Genomic DNA, 14,657 nt, shown 5'->3' with positions numbered 1-14,657 from the left:
GGATGCTCCCAGATCGTTGTACAGCACCAAGCGTTCAGAGCAACGCGCCTCTGGTGTCCCATGACAGCAACAAGCCTGAAACTGCGAGCTGAACGGGTGCTTCTCCTGCCTCCAGCCCTTCAGCACAGGGCAGGGAAGGATCTCTGTGTTGAAATCGCAGGGAGTTTTGAGATAGAAGCAGCTCTATCAGTGCGAATCTCTGTCATTATTATTCAAGTCAATTATTATAATATCAAATTACCCTGTGCACATCTATGGAAATTGGCATCCCATTAACACGAGCAGCTTCCCCACAGCTGACTCTGCTTCATAGGAGAGTGGTTGGAGAACCTCCTCCAGTTAACGTCCTTGCTGTGCATCCTTAATCCCACGCAACCCCCGAGGCAGTGGAGGGGGAGTCCACCCTGACGTGCCCTTGCTCTCCTGGGTTTCCCCTTCCCTTTATCCTCCCTGGCAATTTAGGGGAGTGCAAGAAGATTAAGATCTTCCCCTAAAACTTGGGGCAAGGGCTATCCCTAATGGCAGAGCGTGTTATCTCATGGTTGGACCTGATCTCTAGACTGGGTTGAAAGGGTCTCTGGACAGGCGCCCATCTCCATCTGTAATTTGAAGGTCAGTCCGTTACCTGGGTTAGCAGCAGGGCTCAGAAACCACGGACCAACTCTGCAAACCCTGCCCCAGAGAAGAGGGGTTTGCTCCAGACTGATCTGGCACAGCTCCACTGCTGTTTATCATCCAGTCTCCCCAGCCAGGGTGGGAATGGGGCTTGGACCACACCATGCTGGAGCACCAAGAGGGGCCAGAGGAGCTGAGTATGCTTCTAGCTGCACAAGATGGGAACGCCATGGGATTTATCACCCCACAAACATAACCCCCACCTGGAACCAGGATGAAAGCTTATTTTCTTAAGGTGGAAAAGCTTTAGAAAGTGATAAAGAGTTTAAAGATCTCAATATTCCCCACAGCCTCCTGCATTCTCCAGCCCCTGGGAGCGGGTTAACTTCTCTGAGCAACACAAAACAATCAAAGGAAACATTCATTCTCTTTTGAATACGTATTCCCATTTTGAATGTGACTTCTTAGCAGCATCTCTATTCCCTGCTTGTGTGGGTGACCTTATTTCAATCTTCTCAGAATATTTGCAAGATAACTGCTGAAGACAAAGCTGCATTTCAAAACCACACAGAATCTGTGTTTCAATTCCTTCTTCTCTTCCTTTGCAAGCCCAAAGCTGAGAGCTAAAAGCCCATACATCTTCCCATTTGCACCAAAAGACAGTCAAAAGCAAACAAACTGGCTTGCTACCTGGTGTGATTTGAGGAATGCAGAAGGGGTCGGGGAGGGGGGAGGCTGTCAGGCTATTTGCGAATAAATGAAGAATGGGGAATTTGTGACAAGGGCCTGAACTCAGGAGTTCTTCCCGTTTATGCAAGGAAGAGGAGAGCCACAAGTCCAGCAGTATTTGCCCAGTGGCTACAAGCAATTTTTTTCCTGAAACTTCAGTGCAAACAACATGGATATATATATATTTTTTTAATTAATCATTTCCCAAATGCACCAGCCCTGTTTGTGCTGGGACACAATAACGCTGTGGCGGGGGGGAAAGGCAGACATAAACCTAAGTCAAGCTGCTGGGATCACGGCAGGATTTTATCCCGTGGGGAACAGGGGGGCTGTAGGTCCTGATTAGCTCAGCTGTTTCCATGTCGGAGGCATCCCACAGCCTCAGCCTCAGCCAGGTCACTGCCCTCATGGTCCCCCCTCAAGAGACCTGTTTGGCACCTGCATGGGGAAACCCTGGAGCAGAAAACAGAGATACCAACACACTGAGATTTGAGCTCTTCGTCTATAACTACTTTTTCCTCTGTCCCTGATAGTAGCTGTTTTTGCCATGGGAATCCCTCCCCTCTCCAGGCACCAGAGCGAACAGCAAAACCAGCTCAGCGTCTCTGCCCAGCGTTGCTCCAACAGCTTGGTGGTGGTACCATGGCACTGTAATAAGAGGAGACCTACCCTGAGGAGGGTGTTAAAACCTGAGGATGGACATGCCCGGAAAGGAGGTCACCGGAAAACAAACTGTATGTCCAAGACAGACCATGAGAAAAAGACATCTTCTCTTACCTCATCAAACCTGGCCTCATCCTCACAGTTTTCAAGCACTCGGGTGTAGAAGGAGAGCCCTGGAGACAGCAGAGGAGAAAAAGGCTGGTTAGACCAAGGCGAGAAGGCAGCATGCACATGCATGCACGTGATCGCGTGTGTGCAAGCAGGCATGTGGGAAGAGGGGACACACGGCACGCCAGCAGGTGAATCCAGCTTCACTAAAGGCAGAAATTCGAGAGCAGGTTTTTGCCTCATTCGTCGTGGGTGCGAAATAAGATGAACCGAGGCAATTTAGTTCTGCACGGGAGAGCCCACACTGGCACTAAACACATTAACCTGCTTTAAGAGCTAATTGAAAAGGATTTTCCGGAGTGCCCCTAGTCGGTGTGCTCAAGCCTTGCCACAAGTATTGCAGAGCAGATGAAACACAGCAAGCCCCTGGATCTGGATCGCAGCAGCTTCTGCAGGGGCTTTTACGCTGGTCTAAGGTGGACACTTCAAACTTAGGGATACTTGGATGCAAGTATGCACCCCTCAGAGTGTGCTCAAAGCCCGAGGATTTGATTTAGGACCGCCTGCCCCAGCAAAATTGCCACCGCTCCTGCACAGAGCAGGAGGTATGTACATCTGAGTCTGATTGCACGGACACAGCCAACCTGCTTGCCTTGCTTGCAGTGCCCCTGGGGACCTCTCCTGCCCCAAAGTCCCACCAGCCTGATCTACCAGGCACTTCCCAACCAGGGAACAGACATGTGGATGAAAGACCACCTCCGAGGGTTCACACTGCAGGTAGTCCATGGCCTCTTCCTCACCACGTGAGCCCAGCACACGGCTGTAGACATGACCATTGCGTGAACAGCAGCTGGATGCTCATGGTAGAGCTTGCTCAGAGGGGGAGGTGTCAGAGGCTACATGCAGTCTAGTTAACAAAAATGCATGGACTCTGGGCTGTCCATGTCCAGAGAGAAACTCTCCCTTCCCAGCTAGGACACATCCAACAAACCCAAACCAGGTGCCCTGTCCTGGGCTAACCCTGCCCAGGGAAGGGTTGGGGCCAGGTGCATTGGCCTGGGTTATACCACAGTCCCAGAGACATGCTCCTTGCGGGGAGCCAGGCCAGATTTCAAAAGCTCATCATCATCTGGGAGAGGGGACAAGACGAGAGGAGGAACAGCCAGATGTTGCTGCAGTGGAGGGGAACCCCTTGGAGAAGAGAGGCAAGTGTTTTTAATAGTTATTCAAGTAGTTCTGTTTTCCCAAGGATCCCCAGATCGAAAGCTGTCTTGTGCTTTTGGCTGCTCTCGGTAGGATAATCCTTTTCTCTCCCCCCTGCCCTGAGTCAATATCTCTAGTTAATATCCACTTCATAACACTGCAGAAGGAAAAGTTATAAAAATGCTAATATCCAGACACTGAATCAAAATGAAGCCTCTCGTTCCAGAAAGTCTCCTGGGTTACTAAAAACATCTCTGTTTCCAGCAGGGACAGCCTGTGCATGGGGGAATATGGTTTGGGCCCAGAATTACAGACGACCTCCAAAGTGGATGTCAGGGTACCCCATACTACTGTGGGGTCAACGTTTCCCTTTTTTGTTTTGTTTTGTTTATAAATCAAGGGTTGAGATGTTCTGATGACATGCATCTTTCGCAGGTAATGCCCCATCCCTGCAGCTCATCCCTTCCTGATTTAATTGCTACACAAGGGCAATGGAAAGCCAGAAGATCATTTTTTTCAGGTGCTGGCAGACGGTCTGCTGTCTGTAGCAGCAGAGCAAAACACCCGACTTGTGCAAAGGAAACCCAGAACACACCCTGTGCATCCCAAACCACCTTTGCGGGTCCACGCTGTGAACCATTTCACGGACAGGGGAACCGGGCAGGGGCTGGGACCCGCTCCTCTGTTGGGATGCAGCCACCAGGGCTGCACACCTCCCCGCTAACGCACACAGCACCTGGCACTGTATCCAACAGCCAGCACCGACCAAGCTTTTGCCTTCGCACCAGGGGTTCAAATGTGCAGCTGAAGCTGCAGAGATGCAGCAAGATACGAGACCAAACTAAAGAGGAGACATGCACAGGTCAGAAGAGGTGAATCAGTTTTACGTGAACATGTAAGAAGCTGTAGCTTGGAAAGGATACTCCGGAGGGGACAGTCCTCTGCTGTCTGACTTATTTCTCCTGAGAACGTGTGTTTCAACAAGTGACCACAGTGGGAACCCCCAACCCCATGTTCTTGTAGTCTAGCTGAGTATAACGGTAACTGCTTTATCAAATAATATCATTATCCACTGGTGTCCAGTGGTGCCCGGGGGTGGTGGTCTCTGCAGATGATCTCTCTCATTTACAGGCAGCTAATCCAGAGAGGAAGCCTTGCCAAGGAGCTCTTTTATAACTCCATCCATGATCGATTAGCTGACAAACAGTCTAATTACACCAGGGCTGTTCAGGTCCCCTTCTCCTGCAAACGCAATTGTGCTGATCTGAGAGTGAAAACCCTGCTACAGGCAAGACCAGCCCCCAGGGCAGGGGCAAGCTCTCGATGCTCTTGCATTAGGCTGACCGCTACGGTGTTGAAACACTGCGTGCACCAGCCCCGTCTGCAGCACAGAGGTGTCTAGTTCGGGAGGAAAGACGTCCTGTTGTCATAAGGCATCTCGGTGTCAGGGGGTTGTAGCGGGGCTCACTGCAGGGGCAGCTGGGACAGGCATTTGCAGGGTGCTACGTGCTTCTATCCCATGCAAAACTTGTGCAATCTCGGTCCCCACTGGAGGACAGGCGTGCGTCCTTATGCTGGCTGGGAGGTGGTAGGGAGCAGACACAAACCTAACTGGGCAAGCTAAAGAAAATTCACGGATTTGCACCATCAGATCTTCCCATTCCCTTCATGCCTGTTTGTTCTCCCACCCTGGGCGTTCTTCTGGTCTTCCTGCTGAAGCCAGCCTGAAAAGCAGCTCTTTGCAGAAAATCCTGAATTCACTCATAGGTGAGTTAAACTTGCAGAGCAAAGAGGTGGAGAGCTGGCAAGTTGCAATGGCAACTGATTTGGGGCTTTTGAGGCCCGTTTCAGCCAGCCTGCAGCATGCACAGGGCAGCTACTGGGGAGTGACCGATGCTTTACAAGTCACGGAAATTAAAAAAATACCCCAAATCTCCTAGGAATAATTAAGAGGGTCACAAAGGCAAGTGAACCTGTAGGTTAACACCCCCACCCCCACCCCGCATTTCCCCAGGGTAAGACTGGCCCCAGCACCGTATCCCCTGGAAGTTTGGCGAGTCAAGTGGCCTGTGCCATCATGGGAGATTGGTCCCTGTTATTTAGGGGTGGGATCAAATTTTGGCCACTCTGATGGGGTAGGGGAAGAGCCCTTGTCACCAGTCCACTTCCAGATTAGGAGCTGGAAAGCTTGATAAGTCTTCCTGGCTTCTGCCATGGGTTCAGTGGGAAATGGTGAGCAAGAACCTACTCCTATCTGTGCCTCAGTTCATACAGGCTCACAGGAATACAGGGATCCCTGGAAGAAGAAGAACAGTGTCATTTTATACTCAGCCTACACTTCAGTCAATCTCAGGCCTGTACTCCTAAATGAGTCTTTTCTCAGGAACAACCATTTTATAAGAGTTGTGATTTATTAATCTCCTACTTGAGCTGAAGTCAAGCAGCATTTCAGAGCACTGCCCCCTGCAAAAATGCACACTGAAGCCTGTCACTCTGGCTTTCACTTTCTTTAACTTTGTGCAATAATAGATCCTCTCAGCTGAATGAGCAAACACCCACTTGGAAAGCTCTGCTCCAGACTCCCAGGCTGTGATGCTGGCGGGCAGGGAGGAGGGAAAGGAGAACGACTGGCTGGCAGCACGGCTAGCTAAGAGAACAGCACTTTCTGCAGTGCTCACTGGGCTGCAATAACCCTAGGAGAACCAGAATAATCATGAATGTCAGCACAACACTTCTTGTGCAGATTTTGGAGTCCTCAGCAAAACCTGCAAGTTGGCGCGGTCTGCATTCGGGGATAGCAGCTTTGCTCCACAGCACACTGCATTCCTTGCTGGGGTGGAAAGGGGAGACCTTCTGGGTGGGATGCGGGGGGTGGTTTAGACAACTGGACATACAAGAGGCAGCAGAAATGAGCAGCAACTTGACGGGCTGGTGGAGGTCATCTTGCTTCAGCTGAAGCATGAAGTGCCTGGTCTAAACAAGTCCAAAGCTCCCTCTAGAGTCAATGGAGAAAGACTGGGACGGCAAAGCCTTGCCCAAGCCACAAAGATGCTAAACACCAGTGAAAATGCTGCCCCATCCATGCACCAAGCACCCACAGCACCACTAGGACATTTCACACCTACCCCCAGCACAAGACTCAGGGGGGAAAAGACCCCATTCCCAGCTCCCAGGACGTGGTTAGGCACCATCTAGTACAACAGTGTCATGCCCATGCTCTAAAATCCCAAATCATGCCCCAGAAATGCCTGTTTCTTCCATGAATTTCAAAGGGATCCCAGGGTAGCCACCTCAGATGGAGGCATCTCCCTGGGAGCAGGAGGAGGGAAGTTCCAGCTCCTGCAGGGTTGGGGCAGGGTTTGCTGGCCAAAGTCTACCTGTGCCAGGCCTGACTGTCCCAGGTTGGGCAGGCAAGGGCTAGTGCTCAATCCTGGCAGAGACGTATGTTGGGACCAGACACTCCGCACCTCTGAGACCCAGCACTGAGACATGCAGAGTCCAGCCCAGTGGCCTGGGGCACCTGGTCTGGCTCCTCCAAAGCAAAGAGCCATGTGTCATGAACCAGTCCTCAGCAGTACCAACTCGGACCTGCTAACGCATGTTCAGCCATGGGAGTCGCATCCACGAGGCACCTCCATGTCACGAAGCATACAAGCCCACCCAAGCCCTCAATGCTATCAACCCTTCCAGTTTGAAGGATGTAGTGATCTCTAAATACTGACTACCAGGCCAACTTGCCAAAAAAGCCGTGTTATTGCAGGTTCCCACCCCGCGCAGCAACATCTGCTTCCAAACCATGGACTCAAGCTGATGTCCTTGATCCTACCTTATTATAGCTTACGAAAACTGCTGAAATCAATGGGGTTTCAGAGAGAGCGCTTTCCCATAAAGCTTGCACTGCTTCTCCATCCTGGTGTGATATTCTGTTCCTTACCTCCAGGACAGGGTGATGCAGCCACATGCAAGGTCCCATCCTGGATTCACACAACTCATGTCATGTTACCTGACACCCCAGTCTCAGTCCTATCCCACAGCCCAGAAGGATGATGTTTTGTATCCAAAAACTATCCAAAGGATCTGCCCCTGGATTTCCCTCTCTGCAAAGCAGAAGCAGAGTGCTCTCCACCACCACCCCTGCTTTTGGGATCGTATGTAAATAGGCTTTGGAGCCGGATGTGCTAAATATTAACATGGTGCTTTAAATTGCTGCTCCATTTACAAGCAGTGCTTTCTGTGATTTCTCTCCCTCAGTCCCTTTGCAGTTTGGTTTGAAATACATCACCCTGCTAGCGGGGTCAGCTGGATTTTACTGTCACAGCAACACAAAGAAAATGCACCAGAGCTGTGGAGCATCCCGGGGTCTGCAGACAGCCCACGGCTGGGCTGGTTATTGGGCTTTGCTGGGCTTGTTTCTCCCATCACTCATGAGCTTGAATTGCTGTCACACACACACACACAGAGGGCGGCACAAAAAGGGAACAAGACCGAAATCTCAGGATTCAGCCCTGCTGGGTCTGATCACCAGGAGCAGCTGCTCTAGGTGGACTGAACTTGTGGAGGAGAAGGGCATTAGGACTCCCAGTCATGAGAGCATCTTGCCTGCCCAGAAGAGGCAGGGGAAGAGGTGTCCCTGACTGCATGTGGTGGTGATACCCTCTACATTCACAGCACGAGATAAATCCCAGAGGCTGCTTGAACAGACTCCCAGGAAAAAAACAAATTTCCTGCCCCTGCCCCAGCTGTCCTTGAAGATATCACCAAATTCCTTTCTGGCAAGGAAATGTCCATGAGGAGCCCAACTCCTCGCTGCTCGGAACCGGGGCAAGGAAGCGCAGCTGTAAAGTTTAGCAAAGTCCTGTCTGGAGCTAGCACTGCCTGGCGTGACAGTGTGGGATGATTGAACTGGGGATGGGGACACGGGGATCCTGGAGAAATGCCTGGAACCGCATGCGGGGTTTGACAAGGGAATTTGCAGGAGCATTAGAGGTTGGATGAAACAGGGGGGAGATAATATTGCAGGCAGGGGCATCTCCAAGGAAGGACTGGGGGGGTCCCAGTGGAGCCATGTGACAGACAGCGGGGAAAGGCTGCACACCGGAGCAAGACAGATGGGCAGGATGGGGTGGGAGAAGCTTGCACCTGCTTCCACTCTCTGAGACGCTATCTGGCCAGGAAAGGCAGAGCTAACCCTGCTGTAGCATCCTGCCAGGTCCTCATCACCCCTCACCCCCCGCAGGCTTGTGCCACTTCCCAGGCATCCAGCTGCATCCCAAGATGTCGCACAGCATGGCTACGAGCCTCAGCAGTCCGACAGGGCCAAGGGAGCATCTCTCAGCCTGGGTGTAATTTTCCATCCAGTTCTCCTAGGCCAGCAGTGACAACAGTAACTGATCCGTGGTACTGAGCAGCCAAAGAGCAAAGAGCCAAAGGGCAGGGGCAGCGAGGCAGATCTTCCTGCTCTAAAGCCACGGTGCTACGCCACAAATGGCAGGAGACTCTCCAGGGGTGCTAAGCGATGCAGGGTGGTGGGGTGAACCTGCAGACCTCCAGAGACGGGTGGTGTTGCCCATTAGCCAGGACCTTGTGGTCTCTGGTAGCGGCTCTTACGCGAGGATGGCAAGGCAGCGAGCAAAAACAGGGAGATTGTGTGATGAGCCCACAGCCACGCAGAGTTGGGACTGGAGACCCAGGTCTGCCCTAGGTTCACCTGGAAAACCTGCCATGGCCTTTGGCCCTCCTGCAGATCCACCCTCACTACTGGCCAGGGAAGCGGTGGGGCTTCTCGGGGGAGTCATCTAGGGCTAGGAACACTCAAGCCTTCAGTGTCAGATGGGGCAGCACCTGTTGCTGATGAGGTTATTTTAACTGCACCTGTGGTGATGCTGGGAAGCAGGAGCAGGTAAGTGGGGAGGGGAGAATTGTGTCCTTTTAATAACATTAAAGCAGTTCAGCTGGGGGAGCAGACAAGGTTGTTTCAGGCAGTGCTTGGTGGTCTGGCTCTACGGTGGTGAAAATATTTGTTCTCCTTCTCTCCCGTGCTGCCTCTGTATGGAGAAGGGATTGCTATTCCTGACTCCCAGCCCCATGAGCTGTCAAGCCATCCCACATACTCCTCTGCCTGCTGGCGGGCTCCGGCACACAAAGTGCCATCAGAGCCGTCGCTGCACTGCGAGCTCTCCGTGCTCGGCTACACTTGCGGGAAGCCTGTCCCAAGCTTCCATGGGCTGTGGAGGGTTCACCGGGTGCTGAGGATGCACCCTAGAGAGTTTATGCTCCTTTTGCAGCTGCTCCCAGATGGCTCCGGAGCTAGCAAAGACCAGAGCAGAAAAGAACAAAGCTGCAGCAGGCTTAGATAAAAATCCACACGCGCTCTGGGTCCCTGCTCAGGCAAATTTCATCTCCTGGCCCCTGGAGAGACACTTTTGTGGTAGGACGGCTTCACCACCCAAGTTTCAGCCCCTGACCCTCCTGCAGGGCTCTCCCGGCACATGGTCCCAGCCCCGCTCCCTCTAACCGGGGCACAGTCCAGCACCCGGGAGGGTTTTGTCACGCTGGGACTTTGCTGACTTTTTCCTGGACAAATCCCTCTTCCCAGGGGCTGCCTGTGGCAGGTAACACGGGGGCCACAGTGTCCCCGGCCGGGCGCTGGCAGGCAAAGGGACCCCAGGGGAGCAGCCCGGGCAGGGGGCTCACGCTCGTTCCCCCTCCGGGGAAGGGCGGGCAGCCCGCAGAGTCAGCCGCCGAGACGCAGGTTCGCGTCCCGCCTCCCCCCCGCAGCCCCGCGAAGAGCCCCGGCCATCCCCGCCGCGTCGCGGAGCTCCGCAGCTGCGGTGGGGAAACTGAGGCAGGGGCCAGCGGGGCGCCCCGAGCCCCGCGCTCCCGGGGCAGCCCCCCGTCCCGTGTCCGTCTGTCTGTCCGTCCGTCCGTCCGTCCCCCGCAACCCGGTACCTCGGAAAGCCGCTTTGGCGATCCGGTCGGCTTTGCCGCGGAGGCCGGAGACGGTGCGGAGCCGCAGCTGCAGGGCCATGGTGCGGTGCGGAGCAGGGATGCGGTGCGCGGAGCCGCGGTGCCTGCGGAGCCGGGATGCGGTGCGCGGAGCCGGGATGCGCGGAGCCGCGGTGCCTGCGCGGCCGGGCGCGGAGCCGGGATGCGGTGCGCGGGTTCCCCCTCCCCGGCCCCGCTCAATTATTCACCAGCGGCTCCTCCGCGCCCGGCCCGGCTCCGCGCACCGCCCCCGGCCGCAGCCTCGGCGCCGCCCGCCTCCCCCCCCCCCCCTCCACCTCCGCCGCCGTCCTGGCCCCGCTGGGAAGGAGGGTGGTTTGGGAAGGAGCGGGGGGGGGCTGCAGGAGACCCCTCTCCACACGGTTGCAAGGGGGGGGCCCAGTGGAGAAACTGAGGCAGGGGTTCCCCCTCATGCGCCACACACGTACAGGGAGATCCCGGTCCAGGTGCTCAGTCCCCCCCTCTTCCACCGACCCACTGAAGTCTTAAAGTGTCCCCCAAGGTGTGCTGCTAGCTGGAGCCTCTGGGACAAGATTTCTGCCCCTCCCCACACTCCCCCAAGCCCCCAGGGGGAGAGATGCAGGAGGGCGTCTGGGACACCTGAGTGCAGACCCCACCACTTGGGATCATCAGGAGTGAGGTGATGGTGGGTAACCAAGGAGAGAGGTTCTGCTAGCTCCTGTCCATCCTCAGCAGGGCAATGCCACCCCCGGGGGTGAGCACCAAGCCTGGGCAGGGTCAGGGCAACCCCTGCCCCCTCCCCACACAAGCTGGGGGTTGGCCTGAGCCAAGTCCCAGGCCCTCTCCGGTCAATGTGGAGCCTTCTGCCCAGTCCAGGGGCTGGGAGCACTCCCCACCCCATGGGGCTGCCAAGGACCCCCTCTTTTGGGGCTGTCCCCTCTTTTGAGGACTCTGCTAACAGCATCTCCTGGTGTCATCAGCAAGAGACGAGCAGGTAGTTGTCCACCCCCCTCTAGTACCAGCCAGAGGGGGAGGAAGGAAGAGTTAAGACCACCACCATGCACCACCCATTGCTATGGGTTACCGGATCGTGGTCCTTCAGCTGGTCCATTAACAGATTTGGGTTAAAGGAAGGGATACGTCTTGCTGGAGCATTGCTGCATGCAGAAAGGGACCTGGAAATACAGACAGCACATCAACGCACTGCATGGCTATTTGATCCCAGCTTGGAAGAGCTGTTTCTCAAATGCCAGCGGTTGCCTTGCTTGGCTGTGCAGTTTATCTGAGCTGTGCCTCTGCTTTCTGCTCCGTGCTCCCCTTTACAGACCACACTTGCCAAAGACAGGCAGACATTTTAGTCTGAACCTCGACAGGACTGAATGGGGTTTCAAGACATAAATAATAGTTTCAAAATCTGGACTTTCAGGGTCGGTTTGGTGTGGTCATTCCTATAGAACTGCCCATGAAAGTCTTCTTTCCTGGAGCCTTAAAACTTGTCCTTCATTCCAAGGAAGACAATTAACACAGATTTTATGGTTGCTACATAGGTCTGGGAAGAAAGAGCACAGAAGTCAGGGCATCTCGTGGGCCTGCCTGCCTTACACACCTTTCTCTTCCTGCTTGGGCCAGTCCTGGAAGAATATGTCTGTGATGAAGAGTGAACCCAGGAGAGCTTTTGTAACTTCAAACAGAGAGGCAAGGGTGAAACCTTCTTAAATAGATGATAAAACACTGGAAATGAGGCATCCATTTCCATCTATGACATCAGGGTCTATTAGAGAGCTTGGATTGCTGTCATCCTGCCAGCAGAAAAGATCATTATGCTCATTCATAAGTGCCTGTGAGTGAACAAATTTGTGGGGATTAATATGGAGCATCACTTCTTATTAAGTTCATCATTATAACCTGGCAGCGCTTGCCCGAAGGTGTCAATGCTGTAACACAAAGGAAGAAGGTGGCCATGAAGGTACGAACCTGCTGGACTCACACTACTGCTGAGCACAGCGTCTGCTGAGACGAGTCTCTGCAGACTCTTATTACCAGCATCACGAGCTGCTTTAGTAAGATGCGACGGTTATGGCCGTGTGAAATGCCTCATTCAAAGACTGCTCATTTTTCTTGTGATCCAGTACAACAGACGTCCTCAGCTTTACCTTCCCCAGCTCTGCTTCTGCATAACACCAGCACTGGCATCACATCCAGCTTTCGAATTGAGTGAATTACACCAGCATTTCTAGGAGTCACTTGTAGGACAACACACGTTGCTTTAGAAGCGAAAGTACAACAGAAAACACCTTCTACATCATGTAGTAAAATTTAAACCCCATATTTGATATCAGAAAGTGTAATGTAAATGTAAGGTGCGTTGACTGAAGATACTCAATGCCTCAGAAAGTAGGACTGCTCATTTAGAGCTGCAACATGTGGTTGGATGAGTGATGGTAGGTGACCACTCTGAAAACACCAGCCTATGCTAACAAGTGCAAAAGATTTTTTTTAAAGAAGGAGCTGGTTAAGATTATGATTTTATTTTCTGCTTTTATTTTATATGAAATCCCAGGACATGATTTAACTGTTGCTACCGGAAGAGTGCAGGTGGAGGGCCCTTATGGAACAGTAAATCATAGTTTTGTTCCCAGACTTAGATAAAGACAAACAGCAAAGCAAGGAAGAAGAGGTCAAGCTAGGAGAGGGTATCACACATGGGTCTTTAATGCAGTGCATCAAATCTAACTATGGTCTGGTGACCATAGTCACTGAGAGCAGCACAAGAAATTACTGCCTGTCAGCAGCTGGACATAAGGGTCTTCTTAACTGCCATAACCCAGCGAAGCCTGTCTGACACGGCCCCAGCAGAGGCATTTTACAGCCCTTCCAGCCTATGCAGGCTGTCATGATGGTTAAAATGCAAAAGGTATCCCTCTAGATGCTCCTTCCCACAACGAGAAGCGAAAAGCAAACTCTTCTTACTGAATATTTCCACAGATTAGGAGTGGAGCCTCCAGTCAGCAACGATGGAAAACACTTAAGCCTGTGCTTAGCTTTTGCAAGCACTTGCATCTTGCTGTTTGCAATGGGATTTAAGTACATTCCCCAATTTCATGAGTGCTTTAAGGTTCCTTCTGGAACAGAGGTGTGCCATAGCAGTGCATATGCATGAACTTCCCCCGCGGTTCATGTGCTCGTACCTAGAGAGGCTGCTAGAGCTCGGTGTTGGAGTCATCTCTTTCGGATAGTGGAAGATCTATATTGTGTGCCCCTGGTGATTTATCTATCCATTATACCTCTAAATTGGATAATGAAAACAAGTAGAAACAACGCAGAAACCGAACTGCAAAGAAATCAGCAAAACGCACTAACTGTGAAAGCTCGGTGCATTTGAAATGTTCTCTCCATCATTAGAGCTAAAGAGGCCCGGGTATCATTAACAGAGCAATATGAGAAAATGTCCTTTATAAACATTAATTTCAATTTTCACAATGTCTCTGCAATTTTCACATCGCTGCATGTGAATAAAATTACACACCCACCTCTGAATCACTGATGGTTGTTCGTATTTACTATGGGTTTACACCAAAGGCAAGGAGGAAGGAGCTGCTTGCCACGGCAGAATCAGGCCTTAACCAGCCACTCTGAGCAAACCTCCCACAGCACCAATATCCCATTAAAATATATCCAATCACACATGCTGAAGCAATAGTCTTATGATGATGCTACAGAACCTTAAGTCCAAAATTAATGAAAATTTCTCTTCTTAACTCCTTTTCTCTATTTTTTCTAGCTCTTCTCTTCCCACGCTTGGAAAAATCATATCAGCCTCCCATTTGTCAAACAACTGAGATCCTTTATTTTAATTACAGAAAGTTCCTGTGTTTTTCTGTTGTTTTTTTTTTCCTCTTTTCTCAGTGTTTGTGAACTGTATGAAAGGCATCATGTTTGGGGACTGATTTCAGCCCCTTTCATTAACAGGGATCTCTGGACTAGGCTCTAAGTGACATTTGAGCACTAATGGGATGCTAATATAGAATGTGTGCGTGTTTTCCTGCATTGAGCATGTTTCTCTTCTCACATCATCCAGGGCACTTTATAAAATACCCAGGAGCCCAATAGTCCAAGTGGACCCAGGCGGTGGTAACACTCCTGCTGAACCTGAAGAAGGCAGTTCACATTCCCATAACATTATCAGTATCGGACTCGCAGCACAATAAATTCACCCACGTGGGCCATGTCTGTGAAATAACCCTCTCCAATCTTTTTCCCCCCTGATTGCTAGAAAGCCTTGACGGATGCCTGCGCAAACCCCTTCCATTGCATCTGCTCCTTGAGCAGATCGGCACCATGCTGCTTCTCGAATCCCTCTGGGCAGAAATCCGGCA

The 14,657-nt window shown here is 52.1% G+C and overlaps 1 protein-coding gene across 1 annotated transcript in view; it reads right to left on the bottom strand.

The window, feature by feature from the left end:
* OTOF (otoferlin) overlaps positions 1-10,345 on the bottom strand; it is a 118,621-nt gene extending 108,276 nt beyond the window's left edge. Inside the window, exons 1-2 of the mRNA XM_067294892.1 lie at positions 10,267-10,345; positions 2,122-2,180 (exon numbers count right to left, since the gene is read on the bottom strand). Of these exons, the coding sequence (XP_067150993.1) occupies positions 2,122-2,180; positions 10,267-10,345 (138 nt within the window). The remainder of the gene's footprint in view (positions 1-2,121; positions 2,181-10,266) is intronic.
* Positions 10,346-14,657: the final 4,312 nt, after the last annotated feature.

Source organism: Apteryx mantelli, chromosome 3, assembly GCF_036417845.1.
Source record: "Apteryx mantelli isolate bAptMan1 chromosome 3, bAptMan1.hap1, whole genome shotgun sequence".
In the NCBI taxonomy this organism is placed as follows: domain Eukaryota; kingdom Metazoa; phylum Chordata; class Aves; order Apterygiformes; family Apterygidae; genus Apteryx; species Apteryx mantelli.
The sequence above is the reverse complement of the archived record's forward strand: the minus strand, read 5'-3'. Positions and strand labels throughout refer to the sequence as shown.